General features: G+C 33.4%; 1 protein-coding gene across 1 annotated transcript in view; it reads left to right on the forward strand.

The window, feature by feature from the left end:
• The first annotated feature begins 826 nt into the window (after positions 1 to 826).
• Positions 827 to 22,500, forward strand: part of LOC115225482 (netrin receptor UNC5C) — a 69,003-nt gene continuing 47,329 nt past the window's right edge. The window contains exons 1-3 of the mRNA XM_029796437.2: positions 827 to 1,034; positions 17,244 to 17,273; positions 21,549 to 21,701. Coding sequence (XP_029652297.2) covers positions 827 to 1,034; positions 17,244 to 17,273; positions 21,549 to 21,701 — 391 coding nt within the window. The remainder of the gene's footprint in view (positions 1,035 to 17,243; positions 17,274 to 21,548; positions 21,702 to 22,500) is intronic.

Below are 22,500 nucleotides of genomic sequence, written 5' to 3' on the forward strand. Positions count from 1 at the left end.
CATCCTCCTGCAGGGCTTTTCCCTTCCTCACACTTCACCCCCTTTCTCTTTCACTATGTATATGTATATACATATATTGGTATGTCTTCAAAAATGTATGTGTATTCGTATGGATATGTGTAGATATTTATATAGACATGTATAGAAATTGCTCTATGTATGTATGTATATGTATATATATATATACATGCATATATATGTTATATATTATGATCTATAATACAATGTGAAATTATAATGAAAAATGAATATACATATATATGCATACAGACATACATACACACACACATACTCATATACATATATGCAAAGCACACTTCTGTATATTAACAGATATACATAAACATATATGGTGATGTGCATATGCATACATACAATTATAAGTATGTATATATATTTATATGTATATATATATTTATCTATATATATATCTATATATATATTTACATGGCTACATACATAAATATCTATATATTCATATTTTTACATCCATATTGTTTATATATGATTTTTGTGTGTGTATATACATGTGTGTGTATTGATATATATATATTATAGATATGTATGTATGTATATCTATGTATACATATATATCATATATAGTATTCATATTTAATTACATATATATTCAAAGATATGTATATGCACACACACCCACATACATATATCATATACATATACATATATATACATATATATACATATATAGAGATATATATATATATATATATATGACATAGACATGGATACTCCTACATGAACACGCACTCATCATACAACACACGATATATCAAACAAGAACACAACTGCTGCACCGAATGACCCTATGGCTATGACCCAACGACTTCTGTATTTGTATTCAACAGTGCAAGGAGCATGGTCCACCTGGTCGTCATGGTCGACCTGTAGCCCGGACTGCGTACACCACCGACGTAGGTCATGTGATAACCCGGAACCTACATATGGGGGTCAATATTGTGACGGCAGCGACTTGGATTCCAACAATTGTACCAGTGGCATGTGTCGAGATGGAGGTATATGGTCTATATAATATATATACATATATACACATATATACACAAATGGTCTATATAATATATAGATATACATATATACACATATATACAAACATGGTCCATTTGATGTATATTTACACAAACATACTTTTTCTCTAGATTTGCTTATATTCACTTACGGTCCATACACACACACAAACACACATACATATATGCATATTTAGTCTATATTTTTAGATATATACACATATGTAAACATTCATTCTCTGTATGACATATATATTTATCAATAATAAACTTATGTGTACATATATGCTTACATAGTCAGGACACATGATAATACACATATGTACATGGATATATATATATATATATATATATATATAAAAAAATATATATCCATGTACATTTATATATATACATATGTACACACATGTATTATCCTGTATCCTGAGTACATATATATATATATATATATGTATGTATGTATGTATGCATGCTTGTTCAAATTAATTTGCATGCAGAAACACACAGGAGTGGCTGTGTGGTAAGTAGCTTGCTTACCAACCACATGGCTCTGGCTTCAGTCCCACTGTGTGGCACCTTGGGCAAGTGTCTTCTACTAAGCCTCAGCCCGACCAAAGACTTGTGAGTGGATTCGGTAGACAGAAACTTGAAGAAGTCCGTTATATATATATATATATATATATATATATATATATGTGTATATATGTATGTATATGTTGGTGTGTCTGTGTTTGTTCCCCCAACATCACTTGACAACTGATGCTGGTGTGTTTACGTCCCCGTAACATAGCGGTTCAGCAAAAGAGATTGATAGAATAAGTACTAGGCTTACAAAGAATAAGTCCTGGGGCTATAGATAGATGGATAGATATATGGCAAATGAAGGACGGAAGATGGAAAATATGAGAATTTATTTTTAATCACAATAATTGTTTCAACACATCTAGCATTGATCCCTCATGCATGGGACACTCATCAACTGGTTCAGGAGCATCCGGCGGTATAATTGTATCTCGTCGGGTGATAAATAGATACAACTCGTTAAAATGACTGCTCCGCAAAGTAGCTTCGCGTTTTGTGGAGAGGAAAACAACCAGACGGAGGAAATATCTCCATTTATATAGATGATCAAAAATAAAAGATGGCAAAAAGAAAAATGAGCATACCATCCAGCGAGAAAAGTATTGAAAATAACCGTTAAAAGATATAGATGTATAAATGCCCTCTAGCAAGCTGCATGGTGCAAGTACACTCGCTCATACAAACATCAGCAAAAATGTGAGCATATGCACACGAGGTTTGGTGCACTTATGAACACAAAGCAAGTGAGCTATCTACTTGATGTTTGTAAGAATGGGGAGGTTAAAACATCCATACCTTAAAGTAAATTAAATTAAATTAAGTTAATAGTTACTCAGAATTCATTCTCTCTGCATTGTGCCAGAAATTGTATTAATTATTTTTTTGTTAGTCCACAGAATAGAAAGGGATTCCTCGGAGCAGAGATGGCATTTCCTGGAAATTATACTGTATGGTTTCACATACCATACTAATGACTAATTTATGCTGTACTTCATTTTATCCTCCTTCAGTCACGATACAAAATCTGTTGAATGTCTCTTATTGATTACCTTAAAACTGGCAACATGGTTGCGATAACATTTCTTAAATGAATCAGCCGTATGCCCAATGTAAACATAACAGCCCTTCCTTTGTGTGCACAGTACATTTTTATACTCATTTGTATTATTACAGAGATTCATCATAGGACATTTTGATTTTTCTCTGCATGAGCATTTATCATATTTATTTGTATATAAGGCAGTCCCAACTCCATTTACCAGTGTTGTTACTGTTAGCTGTATCATAGACATATATATAAACTCTGTATAATATAGAGGCATATGCAGTGGTATATGTATGTGTGTGTGTTTATATGACATGTGTTTATACATGCATACATATATAGATATGTATACATATATATACGTATATATATATATATTGATGTGTATATGTGTGATTATATACATATGTATTTATAATTATATGATATATAAGTATAAATATATTTATATATAAGTATGTGAGTAGGGATCAACCAATTTTCATATGTCAAAGTGAGATGTGCTCAATATAACTATTACAGAGTTAATTGATATATAGTTTTAGTTAAACTAGTTTGATTATAATGAACTCAAATACTTTGAATGATTTGAAACTATTGGGTCATCCCATAAATAATGTGGATTTTGCAATTGCATGAACTAAAATTTGGAGGGGAACATAATAAGCTACCTGCATCAACTTGCTATAAAAGCAGGTAGTAATTTTACCTTGTCCTTATTCTGAGTGAATGGTTTGAAAAGTGCAGTTCGATTTTGACAGTTATTTTTTCAAAGATATGATGGAAGTCACAAAGGAGCATATTTGACATATTTTGTTTTATGAGTTCAGTAAAGGCAACAACACAACAGAAAGTGCAAGTAATATTAATGCAGTAAATGGGGATCGGACGATAAGCATAAGCCAGTGTGAACAGCGGTTCCAGAAATTCTGAGCCAGAAACTACAGCCTAGATTATCCTCGTCCTGGAAGATCTAAAGAGTTTAACAAGGACGTCCTGCAAAACCTGGTGGAACAAAATCCCATCATGACTGTTGAGGAACTAGCAGAGAAGCTTGGATTTGGTCATTCAGCCATTCATCGACACGTGCACACCATTGGAAAAGTCAGTAAATTGGATCAATGGCTTCCTCACAAACTTTCTGAGTCTAATCACATGTAGAGAGTGAATCTGTGCTCTTCTTTGCTGTCACATCTCATGGATGAACATTTTTTGGACTGAAATGGGTTCTCTATAAAAATGTCAACCACCAAAGACAGTGGCTAAAGAAAGGAGAAACACTGACACCCCAGGCTAAAGAAGGTCTTCACCCACATGAGGAGTTGCTATCTGTTTGGTGGGATACGAAAGGTTTAGTCCACTCTGAACTTTTAAACCCAAACCAAACAATAACAAAGGAGATCTACTGTGAATAGCTTGAGCAGCTTAAGTCAGTGCTAGAAGAAAAGCAACCATCTTTGGTTTCAAGACGAAAGGTGTTCTTCAATCCAGATAATGCCCGGCCACATACAGTGAGAATGACATTCCAATGGCTGGTGCAGTTTGAATGGGAAGTGATGCTTCACCTACCATATTCGCCAGACAATGTCCCATCTGATTACCATTTATTCCACTGTCTTCAGAATCATTTGAATGAAAAAAAACATAAATTCTGTAGACGAGGTCAGAACAGTACTGGAGGAGTAATTTTCATCACAGACAAGTGAATTTTGGAAGAGGGGTCTTGCATATGCATACATACAAATATATTATAGAAAATGAAGGAGAGTATATTTTAGATTAAAAAAGAACTTTGTTTATCTTAATTTTGAAAAATAAAAGAAGTATTAAAAAACTGCATTATTTATGAGATTACCCAATATTTGTAACATTGGATTGACTACATTCTGTAATTAAATACATACATATATACACACGCATGCACTTATATATCAGTGTGTACATTATTTGTTTTGAAAGTGCCTCCATAGGGCACAACCATAGAACCTTCAGTATATACAAATACTCCCTTTTTTCTCCCTTTTGTTTGTGTATCTTCTGATGAGATCATTAATTAAATAATCTGTACAATTGAAACATCTAAAGGCTTTAATTATGCTCTGCACTTATCCTCATTAATCATATTACCTTTGTGTGTGTATTTGTATTTGTGTGTGTGTGTGTATTTATGTTTACATAAATACAAGGCTAGACCAAAAATGAAAGAGTTGCATAATATCCATAGCTCTGATCAATCATGTTTGGGAATTCTGACTGCTGTTTCTAGCATGTGAAGTAACTATTTAGAGCAGTGGTTCCCATACAGGCCTTGGGGTTCCATATAAGATATTGCTGTTAAAATTTTATCCTTACCATTTTGCATTTGTTTTTCAAGCTAGCAAGGGTAAGATGGTTTGAGTGGAACTGGTAAGTTGGAGAGCTGTACCAGGCTCCATTCCGTTTTGTCGTGGTTGCTACAGCTGGGGATACCCTTGCTAATGCCAACCACTCTATGGGATATACTGGGTACTTTTTACATGTCACTGGTACAGATTCTTTTCCTGTGTCACCAGCATGGGTGCCTTTTACCTGTCACTGGCACTGGCCATGATTACCGTTTCCTTAGCTTCAGGTGTCTTCTCAAGCACAGCAAATTGCCAAGAGTCTTGCTCACCTGTCGTCACCTCTTTGAGACTCAACATCACTTTTACAACTCACAAAATTATTCTAATGTTTTTTATACGGTTCCTAATAATATTTGATTCTAAAAATACAAAAGGATTTTTTTTTTTTTGTATATGCATCAAATGACTATGGAGATCCAATACAAGAATAAAATATGAATCAAAGGGATCCATAGGCAAAAATGTTTGAGGAAAACTGACCCATGGTCAAAGACATTCCAGCTGTGACTCTCCCTAACCAGTTCTACATCAGCAGGCCTATGATCGAAGACATTCCAGCTTTTATTCCCATCTTTTATTCAGGCATAGTGTATCTAGGACTACATTATCTAATGTATACTGTAGTTGTTAGTGGTAATTGTTGTTTAGCCCCAGGTCAGTCCTGATCCAGTAGACTTAAGATCAGCGGTTGTCAACCAGGATCCATATAAGATTTTACTGCTAAAATTTATCTGCAACAACTTGATTATACTTTTACAAAGCACAAAAAAAGGTTTTTTGTATAATCCCTAATAATTTTTAATTATAAAAATATTGTAGGATGTTTTCTATATACATCGAATGGCTATTGAGATTCAGTACAAGAGTAAAATAGGAGTTTAAGGGGTCCACAGGCAAAAAAATTATTGAAAACCACTAATTCAGAACATCCCTTATTGCTATTGATAAATGTGATGGTGGCGGTGGAGAAAGTGGTTTATGATGATGATGATGATGATGAAACAAATGATGATAAAGAATATGGTGGTGGTGATGCTGGTGGTTGTGTTGGTGGTAGTGGTAGCAGTGATGATAATGATGGTGCCTGTGGTGGTGGTGGAGGTGGGGTGGGGTGATGGAATGATCTGAATGTGACCTTCTGAATGAAAATATTTCGATACATGCATCCATCCACACACATTAACACAGACACACACACACACATCCACCTACGCATACACACATACATACACACACACACATTAACAGAAGACAGATGGAGAGACATGCATTCATTTACCTGCACAATAACCCACACAGAGTAAACACACACACATACAAACATCCACCTACATTTAAATACACACACACACACATACACAACTGTATAAGCTTTAATTCACACAGCCACACCCACATTCATCTATACACACACACACACACACATGCAACTATTTAAGCTTTAACACATTAACGCTACTTCTTCATCCACCTACATACACACACACATACATGCACAGACACACACATCTGTCAACATGCACATTAACATACACACACATACACCTTGACATCAACACAAACACATTTATGCATTGAGACACACACATCTATACATGCACACACATAAATACACATGCTTTTAGATATACATATATACACATGTATGTACACACAAACACACACTCTCACACTTATAGCCACCCATATTCATGCATGCACATACATACACTTATACATAGAACTACTCAAAGTTATGCATATATGCACACACATCCACCGTTTCAAGAAACACATTTTCTCACACACACACACATATATACACATAAACACATATATTACATACACACATACACACATATATTACATACACACACACATATATACACATAAACACATACATGTATATATACACATACACACACACACATATATATACACATAAACACATACATGTATATATACACATACACACATATATTACATACACACACATATATACACACAAAAAACATACATGTATATATACACATACACACACATATTACATACACACACACACACATATATAGATATATACACACAGACACTGACACCAATATGCACATAACATGCAAACAATAAGCAACTTTACATGCGTCATGCATACACAAACACCACCGCCACAACCACCACAAACACCACCGCCGCTACCAACACTATCACCACAACCACCACCAACACCAAAACCACTGCCAACACCACCACCATCATTCACTCCCCCAAACACTACTACATAACTGTCAACACACCACCACTACCACTACCTCCACAACAATGGCATATGCTGAGTCAGTAGAAAATTCTCCATTAGAAAAACTGCTTATTAATTAGAGAGTTAATTAGGAGAAAACTATTGTACAGCTTTGTCAATACAGTTATTATAGTGGAGGTGGTAGTAGTAATGGTGGTGGCAGTAGTGGTGAATGCATTGATTGTTGTTGCTGTTGTAGTGGTGGGTATAATAATAGTTGTTGCTGTCGTAATGGTGGTTGTGGGTGTAGTGGTTGTTGTAGTAGAGGTGGTAGTGGTAGTTATTGATGTATAATTTGTATGCATACAAATAGGCAACCATCTTGGTTGTGTGGTTAAGAAGCTTGCTTAGGAACCACATGGCTTCAGGTTCAGTCCCACTGTGCAGCACAATGTGCAACTGTCTCCTGCTGATAGCCCCCACCACCACCACCAACAACAACAACAACCAATACCTTGTGAGTGAATTTGGTTGAAAGAAGTTGTATGGGAGCCTATATATATATGTATGTATGCATATGTATGTATGGACATATATGTTTGCATATATGTATGTATATACACATATATATGTATGCATGTACATCTATATGTATCTATATATGTATGTATGTGTGTATGGCAAACAAGACCAAGGCAGTCCTCTAGGGTGGTCGCAGTTCAGTTGAAGTAAAAGATAAAAGATCTGTATGTGTGTATGTGTATATATATATATATATATATATACACACGCGCACCTGCTCAGTAGCATATTATTTAAGTGATATCATACAGGAATTGCAGTTCAGTACTAGATAATTTGAAACTAAATTACCAGACAGATTTACTGGATTTACAAATATGAACATATATAATTTAACTCTATAATCATTTATATTGAGCACCTTTCTTAACCATTATATGTGTGTGTTACCACTACCAACACTACCTTCTCCTTAGGACCATTTATCAGATTTCTCTCTGTAGTAAAGATTCAGGACAGGGGTTAAATCTCAGGTGTGGTGGGGTGTAGGGGGTAATCTGTTCGTCCCATATGTATTGGGGGGGCCACTGAAAAGTATTATTCCTCCTAATTAGAATAGGCTTTTAAACATTTAAATATGTGTGTGTATATATATGTACACATGTATCTCACACATATCTGTACGTTTCTGGATACATGCATATATATGCATGAATAGTTGTATATGAGAAAGATCCCTCCCGAATCATATAGACTCAGAGGGATTCCTGGATTTCCTGGATTTTGTGGGACATACATTGCCTCACTGGATGGGACACCAAGCCATTGCAGGATTATTCATTTTTACCAGTTGTGTGGAATGGCACTTTATGAAATGAAGTGTTTTACTCATGAACACGTTGCCCAGTCCAGGAATGAAAACCACAATCGTGTGATTAGGAGTCCAATGCCTTGACCACTAAGCTATACACAAAATCCATATGTCTTTAGAAATATATTAAATATATACACTGTCATGTACATATGTGCACAAACACTAAAAATTACATGTGCTGACATCTAAAAGTATATATATAAACAAAACCAGTTGCACAGTCAGAGTTTAACATGACAGTTATGGATTATGACCTGGTAGGCCACACTGACGAGGCTCAGGGTTTAAATACTCAAAGGCCAAAACCTGGTTTGTGGAAATCCCTAATTGCATAATATTTTTATTTTGTGCTGTTAAATGTTTTAATTCTTTCTGTTTTCCTCGCATTCTGTTTTTCTCTGTTATCTTGGTAAGGTACGGTGGATAAATTTAAGACTTTAGCTCTTATTTCTAGCAGGTGGATGCTTGTTAAGCATCCTTACGCTTCCTATAAAGTTATAGTTCATAGCTAATTAATGCTATTGCACCTGCAATCCACCTATGTCACTGCTGGTGATATCATCAATTTTAAAATTTATCCACAGATGATTTGAATAGTAGTGACATCTGATTTCAAATCTCAGTGATTGGATGTTTTGTATATATGTGTGTGTGTGTATTACTATACCCACCACTGCAACAGCAACAACAATCAATGCATTCACCACTACTGCCACCACCATTACTACTACCACCTCCACTATAATAACTGTATTGACAAAGCTGTACAATAGTTTTCCCCTAATTAACTCTCTAATTAATAAGCAGTTTTTCTAATGGAGAATCATTAGAGATTTCCATTTTCAGACTTCAATGAAGATGCTTTAAGTGAACAAGTGGAATGCAATCTCCACAAAAGTACTCGAGATTTAGCATTATATATATGTATATACATGAGGGGTGTTCCTTAAAAATTTCCCCTGCCCAAGGACTGGGATAAACAAAACTTGACATGATTATTAGTCCTTCTCTACACCATCAATGGTGACACACTTCTTCCATCCCTTTATGCAGATGTGAAGACCTCATCTGTAGAAGTCAGTAGGTTGCACCAGGAGCCAAGACTTTACCTCAGAAATAAGTTCATCATCATCCGAAAAGTGCTTCCCTTCAAAAAGGACTTTATGGTTGGAAAAAGGTGAAAGGCAGATGGTGTGAGGTAAGGAGAGCAAGGAGGATGAGGAAGGATTCTACAGCCGCAATAGTGTGCTTTTGTCTTAGTAACCTGCACATTGTGAACTAGGGCATTGTATTGGTGCAGGCGGATCCTTTGGTCAGCATGCCACCCCTCTATGCTTTGATAGTGTCCCACAATTTCTGCAACAGAGAAGCCTAATATGCCCCATTAACAGTGGTGCCTTTTGCCAGAAAATCCATCATCACTACTCCACACTGGTCCCAAAAATCTGTGAGCATCACCTTGCCTACTGAGGGTTGGACACGAGCCCTCTTTGGAGGCATTGAGTTATCATGTTTCCATTGCTTCAACTGGTCTTTAGTCTCAGGATCATAGTGATGGACCCATGTTGCATCCCAAAGTCTACCGAAAAACTCTTCCTCATTTTCTTGGCACATTGTCAAAGGAGCCTGCTTCTTCAAAGGTGTGAGCATCAGAGGAATCCATCATGCAGATAACTTCTGCATGTCGTGAATATTTCCCACAGACCCTAAACTTATCTTCACTTCTTGGTATAGTTGCCAAATAGTTTTGTGGCGATCCTCCAACATGGCAGCTTCCACTTTATGGATGGGTTCCTCATCAATGGCAAAATGTGTTTGACTACATCATATAATGGTGCATTGTCATCATAGAATTGTTTCATCTCATCAAAAGTCCCTTTTGATGTACAACCTTCTAAGTATAAGAAGCTGACCACTGATTTTCCATTCAGCTGCCTTCATTATAACAGTTGAGTCCACTTCAGCAGTCATTATGGACAAAGGAATACAAGTGACAGCTACGATTTACAATGTGACATGTAGACACAGGTATGAGTATACTTGTATAAGTCCAGTTACATACAATAACCAGAAGTGGGTCAGGAAAGACTCTTTAAGGAGGACATATGTGTGTGTGTGAGTGTGTATATATGTGCGTGTATGTGTATATATTTACATATACTTATATGTGTATATATATATATGTATATGTGTGTGTATATATATATATATATGTATATATACATGTATATATATATATATATATATGCATGTATATATATATATATATGTATATATACATGTATATGTATATTATATATATACATGTATATGTGTATATATATATATATATATATATATATCACACACACACACATGTATATGTATATATATATATATATCTGTATGTATATATTATATATGTATATGTATATATACATATGCATATGATATGTATATATTGTATATGTATGATATATATATATATATATGTATGTATATATATATGTATATATATATCTGATATGTATATATATATTCTGTATATGATATATTATATGTATAGTATGTATATATATAGATATATGGATATATATATATATATATATTATCTATAGATATATATATATATATATATCGTATATGTATATATGTAGTTATATATTATATATATCAGTATATATATATGTATATATATATATATATATATATATATATATATCGGTATATGTAATGTATGTATTATAATATATATATCAGTATATGTATATGTATGTATATATATATATATATATCAGTATATGTATGTATATAATATATATGTATATATATATCTGTATATGTATATGTATATATATATCTGTATATGTATATATATGTATATGTATGTATATATATATACCTGTATATGTATGTATATATATATATATCTGTATATGTATGTATAATATATATACCTGTATATGTATGTATATATATATATATCTGTATATGTATGTATATATATATATATCTGTATATGTATGTATATATATATATATATCTGTATATGTATGTATATATATATATATATCTGTATATGTATGTATATATATATATATATATATATCTGTATATGTATGTATATGTATATGTATGTATATATATATATATATATATCTGTATATGTATGTATATATATATATATATATATATCTGTATATGTATATACATACATATATGTGTGTGTATGTACTGAGATGTAGTTTGAAAAGCCTGCCTCTCACATAGATATATATGAGTGAACAACTGTAATGTGCTCTGTTAGATACATTTGGTGTTCGGCTGGTATGTTGATTTTTGTTCATTTCTATGTGTCTTGATTATGACAGCGCTGTCGATTAAAAGTTCATTTTGTGCACTAATTATGAAATCATATGATCTGTGGCTGAATCTGCTTTTAAGGAGCTCACTTCAAGAGTTGCATTCCCTGGTGTCCGATACACTGTATTTATTATGGTAGTTTTGACTTTAAGAGTCCTTCATAGCATGAGGCATTTATGTGTAGTAAAGGCCTTAATATGAATATATATTACACACACACATATATATATATATACATATTTATATATATATACATATATATATAGATATATATACATATATATATATATATACATATACATATATACCATCTATATACATATACATATATACATATACATATATATATACACATATATATATATACTATATTATATATATATATATATATATATATATATATATATATGTTTGTATAAGTATGTATATGTCTGTATATGTTTGTATAAGTAAGTATGTGTGTGTGTGTTTATATATGGGTATAGGATGCCACCAACTGTGTAAACAACATAAAATTCATAGATGAGTTTAATATGTAAACCATGAAAGAAAAAATGGAAAACAGGACAACACAGACAAACAGTCTTAATATATAATTGTAGGTGTATATTATATATATATATGTGTGTGTTGTGTGTATATATAATATGTATATATATATTATATGTGTATATATATATATGATATTATATATTATGTATATATATATGTGTATATATATATATGTGTATATATATATGTATATATAGATTATATATATCTATCTACTTGTGTGTTACCTCTACACATTTTTTCAAAGATTATCCCCCACATAAGCTACTGAAATTGCCCATCAAAACAGACATAAATATCATCTCTATAAATGAAGAGATTCTAAAAGAACTGAAGTACAAAAACTCAAACCTAATAACGGTCATATAAACAAGTTAAACTCAACATCTCTTCTCTCTACACAAAACATTGAAGAAACTGAAACAAGTAAAACATTCACCAAAATGTATGAGAACCTTGGAAAATTATGCGAAACAATTAAAATATAATTTTGAGACATTTCAAAGCAAGGACAACAAAACGAGGAATCACATGGGATAAACACCAATAAAAAAAAAGCCACATGGAGAAAACTTCTTAGAAAATTTGCATTTTGGAAAATGATACAAAGTCACAACAAAGTGGAGATAGATCAAAAATGGCTTAACTTGACACCTTAATTATATCTGGCAAATTACAAATAAAACCCATCCCAGAAGAACCAGAAGCACAAAGGAAACTTCAAGAAAAAAATGACAGTAGAAAAAAAGAAGATGGAAGCGGAACTACTGAAACTGAGGGCAGAAACAAATGAAAAGTGAAAACCATAGACAAAGAAATCAACAAGGAACTCAACAAACACAAGGCATCAACACAGAAACAATGCTAAAATTATGGAAAGAGGAGTGCTAAAAGGAGGAACTAAAATCCCTCCAACAATGGGAAAAGAGCACAAACAGGTTTTCAACTATATATATATATATATATTATATATATATATATATATATTATATATATATATATGTATGTATATGTATACTATATATATATAGTAGTTATAGTTAATCCAAACAAGAAAGCACAAAAAAAACACAACAACGCGAGGACGTGGAACAAATGTAGTATTATTGGACCCTCAGGAAAGAATGAGGGTTTAACGTTTCAAACGGAGCTCTTCGTCGGAAACATAGGAGACGGAAAGATCCAGAGAAGGGAAGACAGAGGAAAAAAAATTGCCAACAGTACACATGCGGTCACATTTTGAATGATATATATATATGTGTGTGTGTATATATATATATATAATATATGCATACAACAATAAATATTTGTCTCTTCTAATAGAAACAAAAGGGTTTATAGGAATGCAAAAGAAGTACTCAAATATAAATGAGACGAAGATAAAGAAGCATTGGTTATAGAACAAACATTAAATCCTCAGACATCTAATCATATATAAAAATCACCATGGTTCCTAAACACATAAAAAATGATATATATACATAAAAGTATATAATCGAATAAAATACAAATAGAATGGCCTATCAAAAATGTTAAATATAAACGGCTAAAAATTCAAAACCTACCAAAAACCATAAGTAAAGGTAAAAATGAAATAAAATAAAATAAATATCCACTGACTAAAAAAGTTTTTGAGACGATTAAAATAGTAAAAAACATTTTTTTTTAAATATTTGAAAAAAGTCTACTTCCCTCATATAAGTACATCCAAAGTTCCTAAGTAAACAGACTGCCATAGGTCAAATTCACATAGATCTTGAAAAAAGTCTTCTACTCCCTCCACAGGTACGTCCAAAAGATTATAATGAAACAGACTTCACTGGTCAAATTCAATGTATATATATATGTATATATATATATACACACACACACAATAAATTATTGGACTCAATAAAACACCACCACTGCCAAGATTTATATTAATCTATATTAATCTCATTGCATGGCTCCTTGGGTATGTGCCTTCTACTATAGCCTCGGGCTGATGAAAGCCTTGTGAGTAGATTTGGCTGATGGAAACTGAAAGAAGCCCATTGTATATATATATATATATATACATATATATGTATGTATATGTTTGGGTGTCTGTCTTTGTATGCCCAACATTACTTGACAACCGATGCTGGTGTGTTTATGTCCCCTGTAACTTAGAGGTTCGGCAAAAGAGACTGATAGAATAAGTACTAGGCTTACAAAGAATAAGTCCTGGGGTTGATTTACCATATACATATACATGTGTGTGTGTTTGTTTATATATAGTAGATTCTATATATATATTATGTATTCTTTTATATGTTTCAGTCTAATGACTGTGGCCATGCTGGAGCACTGCCATTGTGATCATCTTTCTACTTTCCACCTTTATTGGAGTGGCTTTTATATATATATATATAATATATATATATATATATATATATATTTGAAATATAACTACCTGTGAATTGTTGGCGATTTTCTTCTTCCATCTTCCTTTTGTATTGGACTTTACTCTGTTTCCGAAGAAGAGCATTGCTTGAAACATTAAGCCATCTTTCTTTCCTTCCCTGAGCTTTTGCTAATACTTTACATGTATCATGTTCTCGCGTTGTTGTCTTTAGTTTGTTCTTTTTGGGGATTTACTATATATGTGTGTGTATATACATATATTTATATATATATATATATATATATATACACACACACATACACACATATATTCTCCAGAGAACATTCTTTGTAGTTAGATCGTAGGTGATCTTCTTCTAGCACATTGGATGTCCACTTAGTGGTCATCCCTCTTATACGCATGTATTACAATTTTTCTGAATTTTCAGATTTTTCTATATGCAAGGCTACTGGTTCTAAATTGATGTTAATTAAATTAATATTCAATTTATCACCCTCATTATTTAAATTTTATATATATGTATATATGTATGTATATGTAACTATATACATATATATTATATTTAGATATGTATATATATGTGTGTGTGTGTATGTGTATATACATATATAGAAATATGTAGATATGGACATGTATATAGATATATATGTGTGTAGATATGTTTATATATAGATATAGATATGTTTATCTGTATATATGTATGTGTGTATATATATATATATATATATATATACATACACACACATTTATATGTCTACTATATATAATCAAAATAAGCAACAGGATATCTAGAGATGATGCAGTGTGACCATTTCAAATGTCTCCATTTAATTGAACAATGCAATCTTTACCTGAATTTAATACTGTGCTATCTTCAGCTGCACATAAAATATATGTATGGAGTTTCAACAGGCAGGAAACATTAATATGATTGTTCTTAAGTGTTTTAACAGATGGGTGAAATTCGTGTGGTAGCAAGCGTGGCTAAGAAAAAAAGACTACAATTTCTTAGAATAACATGGAGCATAGTGAATCATAGTGTTGTAATTCATTTCCAGTTTATGTATCTCTTTATCATTTACTAAAATCTGAGATTAGAAAACTGTGTCTATTTAGAATAAAGAACCAAAGGGAGTTGACAGTTCATGGCTCGCTATTGGTCATAAATATTTTCATAGAAAGTGTCAATTAGATAGAAGTAACTGTCTATAAAAAGAGGCAGGGTAGGAGCAGACTTTAATTCATGGTGCTAATTACCACTTAAAGGGGCAAGACTCTATGAAACTAAAATGCTAATGTAGGAAAAATATTATTCAAGGCTCGATGGCAGTGTGTTTATAAACAATATTATTACATTGTATAAAAATGAAATCAAATTTGAGAATTGAAGAAAATCATATCATAACCAAAATAGCTATATGGTGTGTATGCATCAATTATAAACATTAAAAGGAAGATTATGACCAATAGCTAGCCATGAGCTGTCAACTCGCTTTTGTTCTTTATTCTAAATATACACAGTCTTCTTGTCTCAGATTTTAGTATATGATAAAGAGATACATAAATTGGAAATGAATTACAGCCCTATGATCCACAATGTTCCATGCTATTCTAAGAAATTGTAGTCGTTTTTTTTTCTTAGTTACTCTTGCTACAATAGTGACAATATGTGGATCGTGCATCCACAAAGCATGTAGCACCATCGGCTCTGGTTGGCTGTTAAGATATTTAGGAAAAATTATATTGTTTCCTACCTGTTGAAATTCCATATATATATATTTTATGCAGCTGAAGATAGCACTGTATTTAAATTGATGTAATGATTGCATTGTTCAATTAAATAGAGCCACTTGAAACAGTTGTACTGTATCACTACTTGATATCCTTTTGCTACTGCTGAATAAGTGCTATAGATAGACCATAGTTAAGTTCCAAGTTCGGTGATTATACGAATAAGGAGTTCAACATTGGTCATATGTCAGCGTGTGTATATGAAAAATTTTTTTTCCATAATGAGATAAAAAAACCAAGGCTGTCTAGATTTTAGAACATTTATAGATAGAAGGTCTTACAGCTGTTTCCAGGATATTTATTATGTCCCTTCATCAGAGACAGTGTGAGAGGATGGACAGGCACGCATACACACACATCTAAACCTGCACAAAGTGAATTACATGCTCATAGGTTTTAATTGCACGCATATAGACATACGGCCATTCACATGCACACACACACACACTCACACTCACACACATTCACAATAATATATTCACCTCTCTCTCTCTCTGTCTTTCATTTCAGGTGCTGTAGTGCTTGTCAACCCCACTGACCGTGAGTCCCTTTATTTAGCTGTTCCTCGGATTATCTGTGTTTACATCTTTTTCTTTGTCTATCTATCAGTCTATTTATATGTCTGTCTAGCTGTATGTCTATCTATCTTTCTATTTATCTGTCTGTCTATCTATCTTTCTGTCTGTCTAAAAGAAACGATGATAGGTGGAATAGCAAATTGAGAAGTGGACACCATGTTCAGAAAAAAGGAAGGAGGAGAAGTCCTTACAGAATTTGGAATGAAGACTTTTTAAGATTCTTCGGCCACCATGCTGAGAGTCCCTCATCTAGCAGTGGACTGAGCCATGCTGAGTCCCTCGTCCAGCAGTAGACTGAACATGTGCAAGAATGATGTATGTCTGTATGCACATTCATATGTACGGTGTGCTGCACCTCAGGTTTTTAATAATAGTAATGGTTTCAAATTTTGCCACAAGGGTAGCAATTTTAGGAGAGGGGATAAGTCGATTGTATCGACCCCAGTCTTCAACTGGTACTTATTTCATCAACCCTGAAAAGATGATAGGCAAAGCTGACCTTGGCAGAATTTGAACTCAGAATGGAGCAATGGGCAAAATGCCGCTAAACATTCTGTCCAGCATCCTAATAATTCTGACAGCTTGCAACTTTAATAATAATGATGATGAACTTAGCCATCAAAGATGACAAATGAGTTCTCAGCTATTTGCTGAACAACCTGCACAACTAATTTGTTTATTGTGATCAAATTTGCATTAGCTCACTCCTTCCTTCAAATCAATGTTGCTTGAAAAGGAGCACAGTGTACGAAATATCAGGTATCAAAGTGATTGCAGAGCAATGAGATAAAGTGTTTTGTTCAAGAACACAACACAGCATCTAGTCAGGAAATTGAAACCATAATGTTGCAATTGTGAATGCAACACCATCACCACTAAGCCATCTTCCCTCATAATAACAACAATAATAATAATAATAATAATAATCCTTTCTACTGGAGGCACAAAGCCTCAAATTTGTGGAGTTGGGACAAGTCAATTAAATATACCCCAATGCATAACTGGTACTTAATTTCTTGACCCCGAAACGATGAAAGGCTAAATCAACCTCAGTAGAATTTGAACTCTGATCATATAGACAGATGAAATACCTATTTCTTTACTACCGACAAGGGGCTAAACACAGAGGAGACAAACAAGGACAGACAAACAGATTAAGTCGATTATATCGACCCCAGTGTGTAAGTGGTACTTATTTAATCGACCCCGAAAGGATGAAAGGCAAAGTCGACCTCGGCGGAATTTGAACTCAGAATGTAGCGGCAGACGAAATACCGCTAAGCATTTTGCCTGGCATGCTAACGATTTTACAAGCTAACCACCTTAATAATAATAATAATAATAATAATAATAATTATGGATCAGAAAGCATTGGATCTTTCTATCTTTCACTGTATGGATATTGTATGTAATAACCGAAACTATTTCATAAATGAAATAAATATATTCTGTTGTGTCTGAGGAGAGTCAGTCTCTTTTAGTGCTTTATTATTTAACACACTCACTGGTAAAGTTTCCACTCATTTACTTATTTATTTTTCAAAAATTTTCGTTGTGTCTGGCAACCTTTCCAATAGCTGTTGACTCAGAGTCAGCAACAACTGGAAAGGTTGCAACATTGCAAATAAGTGGAAATTTTACTGGTGAGTGTGTTAAATCATAAGGCACTAAAAGAGAATCATTCTCCCCAGACACAACAGAACAGGTTTCAGCACACAAACTTATATATATAATATATATATATATATATATATATATATATAATATATATATATATATATATATATATATATATACACACATCTATGTATATATATATATACATATACATGTATGTATATGTGTGTATGTATATATATATATGTGTGTATGTATATATGTGTGTGTATATATATATATGTGTGTGTGTGCATGTATACATACATATGTATGTATGTGTATGAATGTATATATATATATATGTATATATGTCACTAACACAACTGTCATCACTCTGTCACTCTTTCTCCTGACCTCCACCACCTTCTCACAGATTTCTTCCTTCACCAAAACTCCTACACCTCCAGTCCCCTTCCTATTTCCCCAACCATCACAACTTGTACCTTCTCTCCAGAAGGCTGCACCAGGCTCCAATCTGATCTGGCAAAGTTTCTACAGCTGGATGTCCTTCTTAATACCAACCATTCCATGAGTGTAGTTGGTGCGTTTTACACGCCACTGGCACGAGGGTCAGTCAGGCAGTACTGGCATCAACCATGCTTGAATGGTGTTTTTATGTGCCACCAGCATGGGACCAGTCAGGTGGCACTAGCATCAACCATGCTTGAATGGTGCTTTTTATGTTCCACTGGCACAGGTGCCAATCAGGCGGTACTGTCATCGACCATGACAATGACTTCACTTGACTCAACAGGTCTTTGCAAGCACAGTTTATTGCCCAATGATTCAAAGGTACTCTTAAATGGGCTGGTTATGCTATTATATATATATATATCTATTTATATTATTTTTCTATTATATATATATATATATATATATATATATATATATATATATATAATGATTCAATTACTGACTCTAATAATAATTAAGTAGCTAGAATTTGTGATTGTAGTTTTGAGGATAAATGTTATTTCAATAATTTATGTATGCAAAATAACCTTGTATATAGGTGTAAAGTAGAGTTTGAGGGGAAAAATTATTTTTACATTGGGTCATCTGAAAATTTCATTAAACAATGTACTGCAAACCATGAATATACTTTTAGGAACAGAGATAAGTTGAATAGCACCAGTTTAAGTAAATTTATATGGAAGTTAAAGAATAATAATTAAAAAAATGTATAGCATTAAATGGCAAATATTTAGTCATGCCAGATCTTATAAAATTGCTGATAACCAGTGTAACTTATGTGTACCAGTTGAATACTGGGGTCAGTACAATTGACTTAACCCTCCCCCAAAATTGCTGGCCTTCTGCCTATAGTAGAAAGGAATATTATTATTATTATTTTACTTCGCTCAGGATTGATCTTACTCTTTATGTGGATAGCAGGTGAATCCCTGTAACCTTAAATATCCACATGATTTCAATAATCCATCAAGTGCTCAAAACCCTTATGATCTTCCCTGTTCTTAAGAGGCAAACCTTCGATAGAAGCTCTCCAGGACATTTTCATTTCCTTTAATCTTTTGTCTCTATCCTCATCCACAATCCTTCATGTGCCAATTATCACTAGAATAATGTTTACCAAATCAATTATCACCTGGCAGAATTGTTAGCATGCCAGGTAAAATGTTTAGTGGCATTTTGTTCATTGTTACATTCTGAGTTCAAATTTTGCCGAGATCAACTTTGGTTCTTATCCTTATCATCTGATAAGGGTACACCAGGCACATGCATCACAACCATATGTGTGCAACATGGTGATTTCATATCAAGATAAACAGCACATGACCTTGCAGATGGGGCCCAGTTAGAATGTTCTTCTGGTCGAGTAACCCATCCCGCTCAAAAGGTCCCTGAAAAAGGATTGTTTAAGGATGTGAAAGAAACCACCCATGTTTCCAAAGGTGAATTATCCAAACCTCTAAGAATTCCTTTCAACACATGGCTATGATGCTCCCCCACTACTTCTGCTCGTGATCAGAGATGCACATATCGTCAGCCACTAAGGGACATGCTCAACTGGTTAAGGTCAAACAACTGACAAGCAAATCTGTGGTATTGAGCAGAATATTTGCTGTAGACCATCTTTTTATACCAAGACAAAACAATGTACATGATGACTCTTCCAATCAGCTAAGATCAGAAGCCATGAGAGCCACTGCCTGGTACTGCATCAGGGCATTTATTTTTATTATTTGATGAAAAATCCTAAGTTTCTTTTACTGTGTGGGATGGAAAGGGTCAGTTGCCCACAGCCAGCAGACTAAGGTGACCTTTGTTTACCCATCCTGCTTCAAGAACCTTGTGGAGGAGTTTTGGAGTTCCAAGCAGTGATGATTTTTGTAGATGTTCTATCTTTACATTTATACCCATCTTTTTGAGCCTTGTTGCTAGTTGAGTGCTGCTACTTCCAAGCACACCAACCACCATTGCTTTCACATCCACTCTCTTCATTGCCCATAACCTGCGTATTTCCCACTTCAGTTCTTCATAATTGTCCACTATTTCTTTTTTCTCTTCAATCCTGTTGATGTTGTTGTTATTATTATTATTATTATTCTGTTTTCAGCTGGGGAAGCAGAAGACTCTAACAATATGGCAATGTATATCGGTGTCTGCGTAGCATTTGCTGTGTGTATAACTGTGGTGGTTATACTAGTGTTGATAATACGAAGACGAAACATACAAAATCAAGGGGTCTTTGACATGGACCCTACAGGAGGTGAGTTCATACATTCAAGTATTAATGTGTGCGTAAGTGTGTGGTTTTCCTCTTTTCAGCCAGTTCCTATATATCTGCCTGTCTCTATAAGCATGTGTATGTATCAAACTTCTTAACTACACAGTCATTTCTGAGATATACCATAGTATTTTCCCAGTAGGTAATAGCATAGATTGAATAGAAAAACCCAATACATTAGTGAAATTGGATATTAAGTGACTAGAATCCTTCAATCACCTCTATCTATGGCGCATCCTTCATGTCCGGTAGGGGGATGAGTCACTATTTCTAGCAATCAAGTGTCCTCTTGGCATTAATACTGCCTCTGCCGATAATATATATTCCTTATGGTTTTATATATGCCTCACAGAATACTTTTATTGCTTGGATTTTCTGGGTTTTCAGTGGCATGGACACAACATTTCACTACTTTGTAATTGATTAATACGTAGGCTGATAGCCAAGTCCATATGAGGAGCTTACTGTGATAACTACACAATTCTCTGAATCCATATCCTATACCAGCCATTTATGCGCGTGTGTGTATAGATATATATATGTATGTATATACATATAACATCAGCATTTAACATCCACATTTCTGTGAACTTTATACATGCATGTTTATATTACCAAAATAAATAGATATCTGTTCACCTAAACACACATATATATGCTGGTGATAATACAGAGAGTGTATATATTTATATTTAGATACACAAGATCTCTCTTTCTTAAAGATGTGTGTATTGTGTCTGAGTGTCAGTGTGTGTGCGTGTGTATATATATATATATATAT

The sequence above is a fragment of the Octopus sinensis genome, linkage group LG27, assembly GCF_006345805.1.
Source record: "Octopus sinensis linkage group LG27, ASM634580v1, whole genome shotgun sequence".
Taxonomy (NCBI): domain Eukaryota; kingdom Metazoa; phylum Mollusca; class Cephalopoda; order Octopoda; family Octopodidae; genus Octopus; species Octopus sinensis.